The sequence below is a fragment of the Seriola lalandi genome, unplaced genomic scaffold (assembly GCF_002814215.2).
Source record: "Seriola lalandi dorsalis isolate HSWRI2012SDOR001 ecotype SW California unplaced genomic scaffold, Sedor1 jcf7180002054881, whole genome shotgun sequence".
Taxonomy (NCBI): Eukaryota; Metazoa; Chordata; class Actinopteri; order Carangiformes; family Carangidae; genus Seriola; species Seriola lalandi.
In genome coordinates, this window is record NW_019525434.1 from 583,254 (window position 1) to 596,605 (window position 13,352).

At 39.2% G+C, this 13,352-nt stretch overlaps 1 protein-coding gene across 1 annotated transcript in view; it reads left to right on the forward strand.

Annotated features, from left to right (window-relative positions):
• abca12 (ATP-binding cassette, sub-family A (ABC1), member 12) overlaps nucleotides 1-13,352 on the forward strand; it is a 64,365-nt gene that overhangs the window by 4,837 nt on the left and 46,176 nt on the right. Inside the window, exons 5-18 of the mRNA XM_023428595.2 lie at nucleotides 398-462; nucleotides 1,072-1,242; nucleotides 1,440-1,633; nucleotides 2,225-2,343; nucleotides 2,633-2,733; nucleotides 3,219-3,365; nucleotides 4,709-4,875; nucleotides 5,185-5,318; nucleotides 5,988-6,118; nucleotides 6,572-6,736; nucleotides 7,226-7,434; nucleotides 7,794-7,927; nucleotides 9,159-9,273; nucleotides 10,027-12,654. Of these exons, the coding sequence (XP_023284363.1) occupies nucleotides 398-462; nucleotides 1,072-1,242; nucleotides 1,440-1,633; nucleotides 2,225-2,343; nucleotides 2,633-2,733; nucleotides 3,219-3,365; nucleotides 4,709-4,875; nucleotides 5,185-5,318; nucleotides 5,988-6,118; nucleotides 6,572-6,736; nucleotides 7,226-7,434; nucleotides 7,794-7,927; nucleotides 9,159-9,273; nucleotides 10,027-12,654 (4,480 nt within the window). The remainder of the gene's footprint in view (nucleotides 1-397; nucleotides 463-1,071; nucleotides 1,243-1,439; nucleotides 1,634-2,224; nucleotides 2,344-2,632; nucleotides 2,734-3,218; nucleotides 3,366-4,708; nucleotides 4,876-5,184; nucleotides 5,319-5,987; nucleotides 6,119-6,571; nucleotides 6,737-7,225; nucleotides 7,435-7,793; nucleotides 7,928-9,158; nucleotides 9,274-10,026; nucleotides 12,655-13,352) is intronic.

Consider the following 13,352-nt stretch of genomic DNA (forward strand, 5'->3'; position numbering starts at 1 on the left):
CAATGCCAAAAACATATTTTAATGTTTTTAAGTTGCACTTCCCCACTTGCAAACATGGACACCCCATGGAACTGCTTTAAAACAATAGTTTGACATTTTGGGTTGCGCTGTTTCTACCTGTTGCCAGTCCTTATGCTAAGCTAAGATAACATTCTCCTGGTAACTTCATATTTAGAGAGGAGTAATAATCAGTCTTTGCAAAAAAGCACATAAACATATTTCCTAAGTTGAAATATTACTTTAAAAAACACACTTTATGGACTCTTTTGACCATCTGGTCCAAAAATATGTGGAATTTGTCCTTCTCATGTTTGCATCATATGGTGACTATTATACTGGATGTTTTTGTAACTCCAACAGTTAGATAGTGTTTCAAAAATATATTTTTCTCTTAAAGGTCCCTCTTACCAAGGAAGCCCTAATAACGTCTCTCTCATCAATACCACTCATCTGGGAGATCAGGTGGGTATTGCCTGTTTCCATAGTCGAATGCCACAGTATTGAAACCTTGTTTGGTCTCTTATGTACAGGTCATTGTCAACAGCAGATGAACCTTTATTCTTTGACAAAAAAGGCTTGAAGAAAGGCTTAGAAGGTTTATTTGAAATAAAAATGTCTTATCTCTATTGCACAGCAAGAAATAGGTTGAAGCATTTATTTGTTAATTGCAACTATATTTCATTCATATTATTGTTAAAACTTATGGCAAAAGCATCACATCATGAAGCTACATTTCAGATAATGTGTCAAGAATATTTAGAATATTCAGCATAACTATTTATATTTATACATTTTTATAAAGATACTTTATGTTGTGTTGTATTATGTGGCAAGTAAGTGTGTGAATAATATTCACTAGTAATGTTGTAGGTTATGAGCCTGTGTAGAAATGATTGGTTGCTGTAGTAGTTAATCCTGTTTATAGTGGAACTGTAAACTATACAATGTGATTTGGAGGTGAAACTGCCATTTTAGAAAATCTAATAATATTATGAATTTTGAATGAATACCTTCACTTCATGGGTTGTGGCCTGTGATAATCTGAATCCATATAAATCATGTCATTTGCAGGAGACCTTGAACAAAATGCTGGAGTCAGTGAACTTGCTGAAGAGGGCCATCTGCACCATGACTCTGCCCATGATAAACACAACCTCACCCAACACACTCACCTCTGCTGTGGTCACTTTCTGCCATTCCAACAACACGGTGTTTGAAGTCTCTCTCGACACACTCAACCAGGTGTGTGTGTGTGTGTGTGAGTGCCTGTGTGTGAGTCTTTGTGCCTGCCTTTGTCAGCTTGCTCTTATCAGCACTGTGTGATGGTACTAACTTCAAACTTTTAATTTCAGTTTTATGTGAAGTACTTTTTGTAAACACACAGTTACACAAGCTGGTGCTGTTATTTCATCAACTCTGAAATTGCCTCTGCTTGTCAGATATTGACACAGCTGATGCTGACAAAGCCAGACGAGATGCTGACGGTGGCTGGGATGGCGATGTTGGTGTTCGATCAGCTGCAAAATCAGACCTCGCTGTGGGAAAGTCTTCTAGCTGTTCCTCAGCTCTTCTCTCATGGTTCTGTTGACCAAGTGCTGAGCAGCACCGAGGTTCTACTCACCAACATACAGGGGTAATTGACTTTCACTGATGGGCAATGCAAAGTGAATGAACAGCAGCTGTGTGAAGGTGTCTATTTAGTTTAGTTTAGACAAAAAAAACTATTAACAGAACGGCAAAATTATACAGTTATATTGAATATTTAATAAAAGCCAGGGTACACTGTCTACCTGTGATAAATTCTTCATTTAAATGTCTAATCCTGAGTTTTTCTAATGATGAGTTTCAGTGACTAGGTGAGGTGAATCTAAATGATTTAAAGAGCTCCAAGTGTGAAGTATTATAGTTGCCGCATTTTTTGACCTTTAAAAAAACTGGGGGGAACCGACTGTTTTGGTCTAAATATGTTGCAGTTTACTGAGCTGAGATAAAATGAAACTAAAATCAAACCCTGGTGACTTCAATATAGAAATACTGTATTGGCGTCGGCTTTCAAACTCGAGGTGTAGCCAAGTTTGCAACCTACAAAATCTGGAACTTATGGATTTAGAGCAGCAGGAGGGCAAAATGTGCGTGTTTGTCTAATCATTAGTTCTTTCAGCTGTTTGCTGCAGGTCCTGTCTTGCTTTGAGGATTAAATGTTTTTCCCTCGTGGTCTCCCTAGTGCTATGCATGTCATCCAGAGCAATTTCCCTGAAGCTGCTGCCTCACTTTCCACCGTCCATCCACTGCTCGCTGGAGGCATCAACGTGATCCGCTATGTTCAAAACTGGCCTGGCAAAGGTAACACCAGCAGCTGTACTCTACATACTCTATGTGTCATCCACAGAGACTTTGTAATTCTGAGGGTTTTCTAATTAAATGGCTTTAATGTTTATTAAGTGTATTTTTTTTTTTTTTTTTTTTAATATGCAGGTAAGTAAATCACTGACTACCAATGTCTTTATTATGTCCTTTCTGCCATTGATGCTGTTGATATTAAAATTGCAGGGAGATAGCAGTCAGCAGTCAAGTTTTGTGCCGATATGCTATCAGGGTGTAACATCTGATCTCATGATTTGATTCTGCTTAGATGTGTCCATTTCCCTCGGGGAGGTTGTCACGCTGCAGAATGACACACTGAGTGAAATGGTGAAACCTATTCTGCAACAGGTCCAGATACCACTGGACAAGGTACGTGCTGCCCAAAGTCATTATCTATGCCCATGTAGTGGAGAAATTAACACCACATGGCATATGCTGCTTAACTAAGTGAAAATAAAAGGTGATTATGATACAGTTACACCAATCTAAATTAGATTCCTCTCCATACATATCCATCACTCCCAATGGAAATTTGTGCAATTGCATATTATATATTGCAAATTTCAACATTGGAAAAAACAAACAAAAAAAGCAGCTCTGTCTCCAGGGTGGCCAAACGGTTCCCATCTAACTCTAACTTCTAACACAGAAGTCTCTTGTGCCACATTTTAGCCTCAGTTTGACTTAAGACAGTGAATTTGAGTTAGTGATTACAAGTTAAAGAAATTATTTAAGGTTTGGGAAATACGCTTATCTGCTTTACTATTTGTGATAACATTTATTTCCTTAATGAATCACCACTTTAATAAAAGTGTGTTCCATCATAAGTACTGTAAGTGTCCTCCCCGTCTTAGGCTATCGGCCTGACACTGGACAGGAACATGGTCCGTTCCTACTTGTGTGACAACAGCAGTAATCCGATTTGGCTCACAGCAGCATGCAGTGCAGGCACTGTGGACATGGTTCTGGGCTGGATCAGCCCTGACAAGGTGGCAAAACAGGTAGGTTAGAATGAAATGAATGTTATTATCATCAACAGAGAGACTCACAAACATCAGGAACAAGCCAGCCATTTGTGTGTGGGTGGCATTTCACTGGTATTCTTTTCTATTTTTTATGCTTTTTTTCTCAGTATCTCACTCTGACTCACGCTGCTTGGCTTTGACTCCTAATTTTCATTCTCAAGTGCCACCTTCACAAGCAATTAGATTCAGAGTGCGCCAGATAATTAGTTTGCAGCCGCAAGAAAACTGCTAGCCATAGCAACAAGCAAATGCAACTCCCAGGTTGCCCCTGGGGAACGGAAACCTCAAGCATACCCAATAAGCACTGCTACCACGGTAGATGTGTTTTGATGAGATAATTCCCAATCAGAAGCTGTTGTATCACACTGCCATTAGTCTGCGTACTCGCTTAAACAGGCAAACATTAATTAGTAATCTGATGCTGACATATAGCAATGATGTACATGTGTCATATTACTTAGACGTGTCACCCGCAGATTCAGTGCCATGTTGCATATGTGCTAATGACGTGTAGTGTAGTGCTGGTGATTAACCACTTTATTTGGTCTCAGCTTTATGCTCCTGTATCCCATGATGCAATCTCTATAGGATAATGTTATGTAAGTCACAACAATGAACACTCTTAACTTTTTGCATTTAATGTACACAGCATTACAATATATATAATATTACAAAAATAACACAGAGCACAATATTGTACTAAAGTAATTTTTTTGTTGATCTCACAATGCCAAAAATATTTGCCACATAAATCACTGTTTTTTCACTTAAAGAAATTGAAGAACAACTCGTTAGTTTTACTAATGTCAAAACAAATTTGCAAAGGTGAATGAAAAGTTATAATTTCGCAATAATACAGTACTATTTTTAAAAATGATATACTTCTTAATAAAAAAAAATAAATTTGATTTGGAGAAAATTGTTTTTGCCACATTATAATTAAGTGTCATTTAGGCACAGAAAGTGCCTTATTTCTTGCTATGACTGCCTGCAAATTAATTTGAGATTAAAAACTAAAAAAGGTAGCACAAGGGCTAATCATACTGAAATAATGTGTGAACACTCCCAAGTTAGAATAAGGGGTTGTTTTTCCTGTTCTTCCCAGTCTGCCAATTTTAAAAAAAATTATTATTATAATAAAAAAGACATGATGGCATACTGTGTAGAGATCAACAGAGAGAGATATCAGTACAGCAGAAAAGCACTGGATTCTTATGGTTAAAATGCATTAAGCTTAAATTATTCTAATTTTGCAACTCTAACTGTTGGCATCTCTTTTCCTTCTCTTTCCTTCTTCGTGTTAACTGTATTATTCCCAGGCTCTCCTGGCATGGAGTGAGCAAGTTGCTCCACGTGACGTGTCCTTTGCCAAAGGGCTTCTGCACAGTCTGATTGGAGGTTCATCCCCAGGAGGTCAGGGAGGCTCCAACACCACGAGGGCCCGTCGCAGTGTAGATACACAACCGCAAACTATCGACGAAGAACTGTAAGTACAGTGCAGTCAGTTCTTTACACACTATTTGCTGTAAAGCAAATCCATTAGAGGCTAAAAAACTAAAAAGTAAATTCGATTAAAGCAAATAAATGCGTTTCCTAAATGTCACACAAAGATTCATACAAGTGGAAGGGTTTTTTTTTTGCACAGTATCAACCAAAGATGGCCAAACAAAATGCATTTTCTTATATTATTTATTTAGTGTACTAACAAATTTCCATACTATACAATCCCCATTGAAATGTATCTGTTGTAACATGAACAGTTTGTGCTTTATCTTTTGGCTTTATGCTTTGGCAGGTTTTTGGGCGTCGGTCAAGTGGTGATGGAGATTATAGAAATTGTCCCTGAGGTGGACATGGTTGTCCAGAGCATGCTCAGAACTGGCTTTCAGGCCATGATGTCGGCAACACTGGCCGTAGACACTGCAGAAGGTAAGACTGCATGACATCCTGCTAGCAGCAAGGCCTCTGCTGTGGGAGTAATGGTGTGAACTGTGTTATTACAGTGATGGTTTGAACATATGACAGCTTTTGTTTTCAGCACTGCGGAATAGAGCTTTCTTATTGGTGTGTACTCACAAGCATAGACAACATTATTTCCTGTCGGGATAAAATTGATTTTTCTTGAAAAATCGGAACTAAAACAAACTCATTAAACACAAGCTCTTTATATCAGCTCGTACAATCAGAGAGCAAGAGCAGAGAGACTAAATCCAAAAGTTAATACACTCACAGGAAATTCTAATGTATGCAGCATGGCTTACTTTTTTTGTCACATACTGCCACAGTCACTATTGTGAACTGAAGTGCACACTGTATTGTGCAACCTAGAGGTGAATGAAACCAGATCACACCCCTTCTCAGGGGACTGAGTGAAACATAGAAAATGTAAACTAAAGTAGGACTTGATGAGTCACTGGGATGTATTGTACAACAGGAATGTAAGTCATGGGTGGGTGACTTATCCATTGTGTTGAAAAGGTACTTTTTTTTTTATAGCCTTCACCAAAATTTCATTTTGTCACTGAATACGACGCTAGTCAACTGACCTGGCTTTGTCTTTGCTGTACACGTGTTGATAACACTCTCATTGGTTTGCAGAAATGATGGCCAACGTCCTGAAAGATGCCAATCAACTCAAATCGACTTATCTAACATTGCTGACAAACCAGTCTGAGGCGAGCGTTTGGATTGGTCGTGTCCTGGACAGCGTGACGCAAATGGTTATGAAGGTATGTTGGACCTTAGCATATGAATCTCTTACAGGGACAATTCTGTTATTTTCACAACCTTGATCTTACTTTTGGAGTTTCAGGCAATTCAATTTGAGGCAAGCTATTTAAAATCTGTCTGGTTGTCTGACTGCTAATGCACAGTGGCCTTGAAACCATAGTAGCTGCCAGTAATGCTGCATTCATAGTTCTCACAAATTGGTGCGTAACTTGTAAACAAGGAAAATCGGCTACAACTTCAAAACAAGACCTTGGCTGTATTTTTTGTTATTTTTACAAGGACATATTGAGTAACAAAGCATTGTTCAGAATCACATAACTTAATTTTAAATTCATTAATTATAATTTATTAAAATGGCTTCAGGAGATGACACAGGCTTTTGGTAATAGTATGAAAAACACTAAAGGTAGCAAACACAGATGGTACTTTTTGCCTTTTTTTTCTTTAACTAGAGTCTGGCATCTGAGTCTTATACATGTGAGGAATTCCTGGGTCCCTTCGAGTGGCTCTTAAACACTGAGAGCGTAGAGATAGACGTGTGGAGATCAGCGATCTGCCAAAACAGCACTGCTCTACAGCAAGCTCTACTGATGGACTGGCTGCCATTGATTCAGAAGGTAAAAGTTATTCAACTCCATCTGGAGAGTTTCATTTTAAAATGATTCGTTCAGCTGCAATTTTGTTCAAAAATGCCTGAAATTCCCCTATTGTGTGAAAAACAGTTGAATGATGTTATGAATCCTTCTCCAACTTTGTGCTAGGCTCCAGACGTTTTTGTAATCTTTTCTTTGTATACCTCTGTACTGCATGAACCAGTCAGGATTTGGTAACATTTGAATCTGAATCTGATGAGAGTCGGTGGGTTGTTTAGTCACTGTCATTCAAATCTGATAATACCACCCTCACACAGTCCCGATGACGCAGGGTAGTTGACTCTTGTGTGTTCAATTCTTAATGAATAATACCCAAAGTTGTTTGTGTTCACTTTGATTGTTACTTTTAATGCACTTACTTGTAAATACAAACGATTTAAAGTGAAGTGATTTAACAAACGTAAGTCAGGTCCCGGCGTGTCTTTAATGCTGTTTCTTATTATGTTTTCACAGGCACAAGAGCTGTACAGCACCATCACAGGCCAAACAGACTTCAATGTAACACTCCCCATGATTCTCTCGGAGTGGCACAAGTTGAGCAATTCCAGTGGGCAGTTTGCAGAGCTATTGAACAGACTTGGCACAGAGCTGGGTGGAGCATACTGGATGAACTGGATGCCAGACATCAGCACCAATAATGTCACTGACACTCTTCAACAAAGGTCTTGAATACACTTGATTATATACTGTACCTGCATGGTTGCATTCTTTCCATTTACCGTGGTACTTTGTCCTGTCTTAAAGTCTTAAAATTAAATGTCTTGAACTTAAAAGAAGGCCCAGGCCCACTGAGATTTTATTTCCAGTGATGAAATTTGATTTAAGTTCGACAAGACTATGCAAATCACCCATTTCACAAAATTTATAGTGCAAGGAAAAGATAGGTGAATAGGAGATTCAATTTTCCACCATGATGTGTTTTAGACAATGTGCACAATGTCTCATTTCATGCTGCTGGTTATCATTTCACTGACTCAACAGTGTTGTGCCTTTGCTTTGCTTTGCTTTGCTTTACTTGTAGTGTTTACTTGTTCATGGTGAATTTGGGAGAAAAGATTGAGAATAGTCAGCTGTGGCCCGAGGTAAAGAACTACTTCCACATGGCTTACTGGATTTTGAACTACAGGCCTGGTGTCACAACTCAGCCGGCAAACTGTGAGTCCCATTTCTTCTCTTCTCTTCTCTTCTCTTCTCTTCTCTTCTCTTCTCTTCTCTTCTCTTCTCTTCTCTTCTCTTCTCTTCTCTTCTCTTCTCTTCTCTTCTCTTCTCTTCTCTTCTCTTCTCTTCTCCTCTCTTCTCTTCTCTTCTCTTCTCTTCTCTTCTCTTCTCTTCTCTTCTCTTCTCTTCTCTTCTCTTCTCTTCTCTCTCTTCTGAAAATGCATAAACCAAGGCAATCTAATGATTGCCTAAAAAAATTTAATGAAATGATGCCAAAAAATGCTTTTAATTACATATCATATTCATAATTATATTACTTATATACCAAATGTATCATTATAAAAATGTCTTTAAATTTAGAAGCAAGATACAGTATAACAAGACTAATACAAATTTACATGAAGTGTGAAGTTGTGTTCACTAGACTAATTAGCATGCTGTAGTGTTTTTCTTTGTTCTCTACTACTCTACAAGTGCTTTTTAGCATAGTCATCACCCTTTGTATGGGAAATTGTCAGTCTTTCTCTGTGAGTACAGCAACTAAAAAGATTAATTAAAAATATGTATCCTAAGAATAAATATATTTTCAGTAAACCATGACCAGAAAAAAGAAATTGGTAAAAGCAAGCTTTATCCTTTAATTTACAGACAGTTAATTATGTAGTAATTACATAGTAATTATGTGGTAAGAATTTTCCAAGAAATAACAGTCAAGTAAAATCAGTATAATGTAAAATATTGGGTAATTATGGAGCAAAAATGAAGCAGAAAATATAAGACATTACCTACTAAAAGCCTGTCTTCACAATGCAATAAGGGATATTAATGCTGTATCTAGGTTATCCTATACAGAAACGACCCTCCTGTCTTACCCTGGTTACCAAGCTTTTTAGCTTTGTGTATAGCAACTAAAAAATCTATTAAAAGTGTGTATCATAGCAATGAATATGTTTTTAGTAAACCATGACTAGCAAGAATTCATTGGTTAAAGCAAGTTTTACTAATTAATAGAGAATGTCACTGGGCTGCATCAGCGAAGCTCCATGAAAAGTGTGCAGGGTGAACATGTTGATGACACCAACATAAATGATACCCCCAAAATGATGCAACATTCATTCATTAAGTGCCAAAACAAGTTTACCCAAACCAAGTAATGATTTATTTGACACTTTAAAAATAAATGCAACCAATTCAAGTCTGTGTGTAATGTTTTTACATCCCCCTTTAGGTTCTCTGAACATCTCCACCTTAGCCATTCATTGCGATACTGGTTTGAACTGGACACAGTTTGTTCAAGCAATAACCCAGGCTCTGATGTCACCAAGCCAAGACTTCCTGGTGAAGTAAGTGACAAAGCTTGTGTAGTTTTAACAGTCAGTGTCTTACTGAACATGGAGACAAAGCATGCGTTGATTATGCTTTGGAGTTAAATTTTCTTTTCTCTTATTGACTTTCAACTGTTTAACAGGATGTTCTTGTCGAGAGTTAGATGAGAAGATTGATACCACTTTCTTATCTGGCTGTTACATGTGAAGCTACAACCAGCAGGTGATTAGCTTATCTTAACATAAAGATTGGAAAATGGGGGAAACAGCCTGCACGGCTTTGTCCACGGGTTAAAAAAAAAAAAAAAAAGCCTACCAGTAGCTATTTCTTGGTTGCCTGGCAACCTCACAGTGCTGAAAAGACTCCAAGGAGACACTGAGGTCAACCAAGAGATAGTTCAAGCACATAACCCCTGTAAAACCGCAAAATGTATTTTTCCTACATCTTGTTTGTACAGATTAAACAAAGAAGATACAACATGTTAATTAGTGAGCTTCTCATCTAACTCTCAGCAAGAAAGTGAACATGCACATTTGCCAAAATGTCAAACTACTCCTTAGATTAAATAATTGAAATGAACTGATTGTTATTGTTAGTATTTTATAATATGATCAAACATGGAGCTACTTTGCACAAATACAGGATTCAGCATAGCACCGGTAGAAGGGTTACAGCACCATTTATTATTGTTTTTCCTGTTTTATACACGACTCATTGTCAGTTTATAAGATTCTAACATATTCTTTTCCACTGTTCTCTTTTCTCTTTAGTTCTCTCAAAGGAACTTTGAATCTGTTGCAGCATGTGTATGGTGACATTTATAAACATCAGGCAGCATCATTTTTGAAAAACGAAATCGAAGGTGGAGATGCACTCTCTGACTACCTGATCAACCTGATGCATAACCTGGATATCTTCCTCAAGAATATCTCCTCCCTTCCTGACAGCAGCATCTCTAACACTGACATCATACTTCCTCACCTTACTAACCTGTTACAGTCCACAGGTCTGGCACCATTGCTTCCTCTGTTCCTCAATGGCAGCCCGCCTAATGTCTCCACAGTGCTTGATATTGCATCAAAGCTTGGCAGGCTCAACCAGCACATTTTTACCTTTAATGAGACAGACCCAACATTGCCTGAGCTTGAGCGGCTGATAACGCAGTTCCTTTCCCTCGAAGGTAATCTCACCATTGCTCTCCCCCACATCATGGGGCAAAGTCTTCTTACCTATTCTGACTACTTCGACCCTGACGAAGTGGCCCTTTTTAGAGAAGCCATCCAGCCTTTCACCAACCAAACTTCAACAGGCTTTGTAGAGGCCATCCTTCGTGCCATTGAGCTACTGAAGGCAGTAACGGATCCCCCAAATGGTGACCCATCTGACATCACTCTTGGGTACGTGCGCCAGCTTCAAGAATTGGTGATATCTCTGTACAGACTACGAAAAATCGAACAGTTCCCGTTACCAAGTGGGCAGCTGAGTGCAGAACAAGTCACTGACCTCCAGCTGCTTACCAAGGACTTTCTCAGCCTCCTCCTCCCAGAAGGTCTCCAGAACCTGACTCAGGCTGGACCAGATGCTGCCCGGGACATAGTTATCCAGAAATTTGTAGCATTCCTACCACTGGGGGTCCGACAAGAGGCTGTTCGCTTTCTCCAGGATGTCAAGACTCTGGAAGATAAGTTGACCGAATGTGCAGCAGGCCAGGACTGTTTGGCTGGAATCTCAGAAATCTTCACGTTTCTCGATCAGATACTCAGCATGATGCTCTCGGCTAATGGTACTGTCACCATCAAACTAGCTGCAACCAACTTGGTTCTGGAGGGACGCGAATATGAGGAACTTACATCCATGGTCTTCTCACTCCTTCTGGCCCCAAATGATGCTGCCGTCGTGGAAACATTCAAAAACACTCTTCATTTCACCAGATTGCTCATGACTACACCCAATATTTCTGTGTCTGATGTCCAGAATGCTCTGGGACAGTCAAACCTAACCCTTGAGGAGCTGAATAACTTTGCTGCACTAGCAGGAGCTGCCAACATAAACGACCTGATGGTTAATATAATGGAGATTATCAATGCTCGCCAGTGTTTTGAGCCACAGCATGACCCAATGGTGACGGCACAGTGTGTTATGGGATTGATCAACGGGGTCAGTGGTTTCCTGACACACCTGCCTAATCTCCGCAATGAGACATCCATTCTCTCTCTCATCCCGTTAATCGTCAACACAACTTTCAGAGATGTCACTCAGGCTAACTTAAGTTCCAATCCATATATGATTCTTGTTCACACCTTGAACAGCACCCTGGCCAATATCAAGATGAGTCTGCAACTTAACCAGCTGAACACTCCAGAGATCATGAATGAAATCATGGTGGTGGAGGGTCTGATAGAACTGATGGCCAACACTGAACCATTGAACAATTTAAACACCACCTTGATGATGAAGCCCATATACTACCAGAAGCTATATCTGGAGATTGTGGAATGGTATTTGAAGAGGCTGGAAAATATCACCAGCAGCAGCTCGGTCTCATCGCTGCTCCAGCCATTTTTCAACCAAGCCCAAATTCAAGTGACAGTACAGCTGGCATATGCAAATTTCACAGTGTTTGTCACTAATCAGGTTGAGGTCTTGATGAACAGCCTCCAGTTCCCAATAGATGGTGCAGGGGTGAGTAAAATTGGCCAGGCTGTTGTTGAGATTCTCCAGAGCTTATATGACCTCATAAAGGTCAACCTAGTGATTCAGAATAACTATCCAGGTTCACCGCCAATCTTCAACACAACCACCCTGAATGCCATTGAAGCCCAAATTAAGCTGTACCTCGACCTCATACAGAAGTGGATGAAACAACCCAATGTCCCCTTGGTCCTTACTAGTATGCTCCAATGGGGAAACTCCTCCATAAATATCTCCACCCCTGTGACAGACATCCAAGACCTGCTGCAGACTGTGGCTAATTTTCTCAGTGATGATCAACTGGCCTACTTCTCTGTCATTAGAAATATCACCCAGTCCCTGAACAAAGCCCTAATGGTGGCAGAGCAACCTGGTGGCATACAGAGTGATCACTTCTTTGCTGCCATCACGGAAGCATTCCAAAGTACTATGCAGATCCTGACCACAGCCACCGACCCAGTGCCACCCTCTGTACAGCAGAACATCCTGGAAATTGTGCAGGGTTCGTTGAAGCTGATTGTCCAACCTGACATGAGTTTCGCCTCATCACGTAACATCTCCCTCCTCATCCTCAATAGAGCTGAGAGCGTCGTCCAACAGATAATACCAGAAATGTTCAGTGTATACCTTCTCTCTGGACTCAAAGTAGCAACTACATATTTTGAGAGCATCTCCACGGGTGGTGGACCAGACAACTGGAATCAGATGTGAGTGATGCTGTTATTTTACTAAAACTTTTTCATTGGATCTTGCAGTTGAAAAACACAAATAAGCTGTGATAGCCAAACAATATTCTATTCATCTAATTCACTATACAAAATCATTTAAAATATGGTCACTTTCAATTCGCTATACACCAGATACTTTCTATTACGCAGTATGTCTATTTTAATCGTATTAAACAGGGCTTAAAATGATAAACTAATTGAAAAGGTGCTCCAGAATATAAATCTACAACAGGGAGTAGGCTACTAAAGGTTTCTATTGGTGAGCCAAATCTATATTCTTACAGTGATTCAGTCTCATTGTGTTAGCTTTTTGTAATGCCATCATAACAGAGGAATGTAATGTTATAATTAATAAGGAACTTAACATGTAAAGCTTGTTTCTGCCTCTTGAGGGCAAGTGGATAAATAAACCAAAAAACAAACAAACAAAAGTTTATTACAGTAATACAGGTTTAATTGCATATATATATATACATGTATATATACACATGTAAAATGCATATGTACTGGATAATAATCTTGGTTAATTGGGACAATTTAGAAATTAACAATAGTATTTTTTCAAGCCATCAACTTGTGGTCCTTGGTATTCAAGGTGCCTTTGTTTGTACTGTTCTACTAGCCAGCTGATGGAAATTAATTGTATTCATTTTGAATCTTAGGCAAACGGTCCCAGT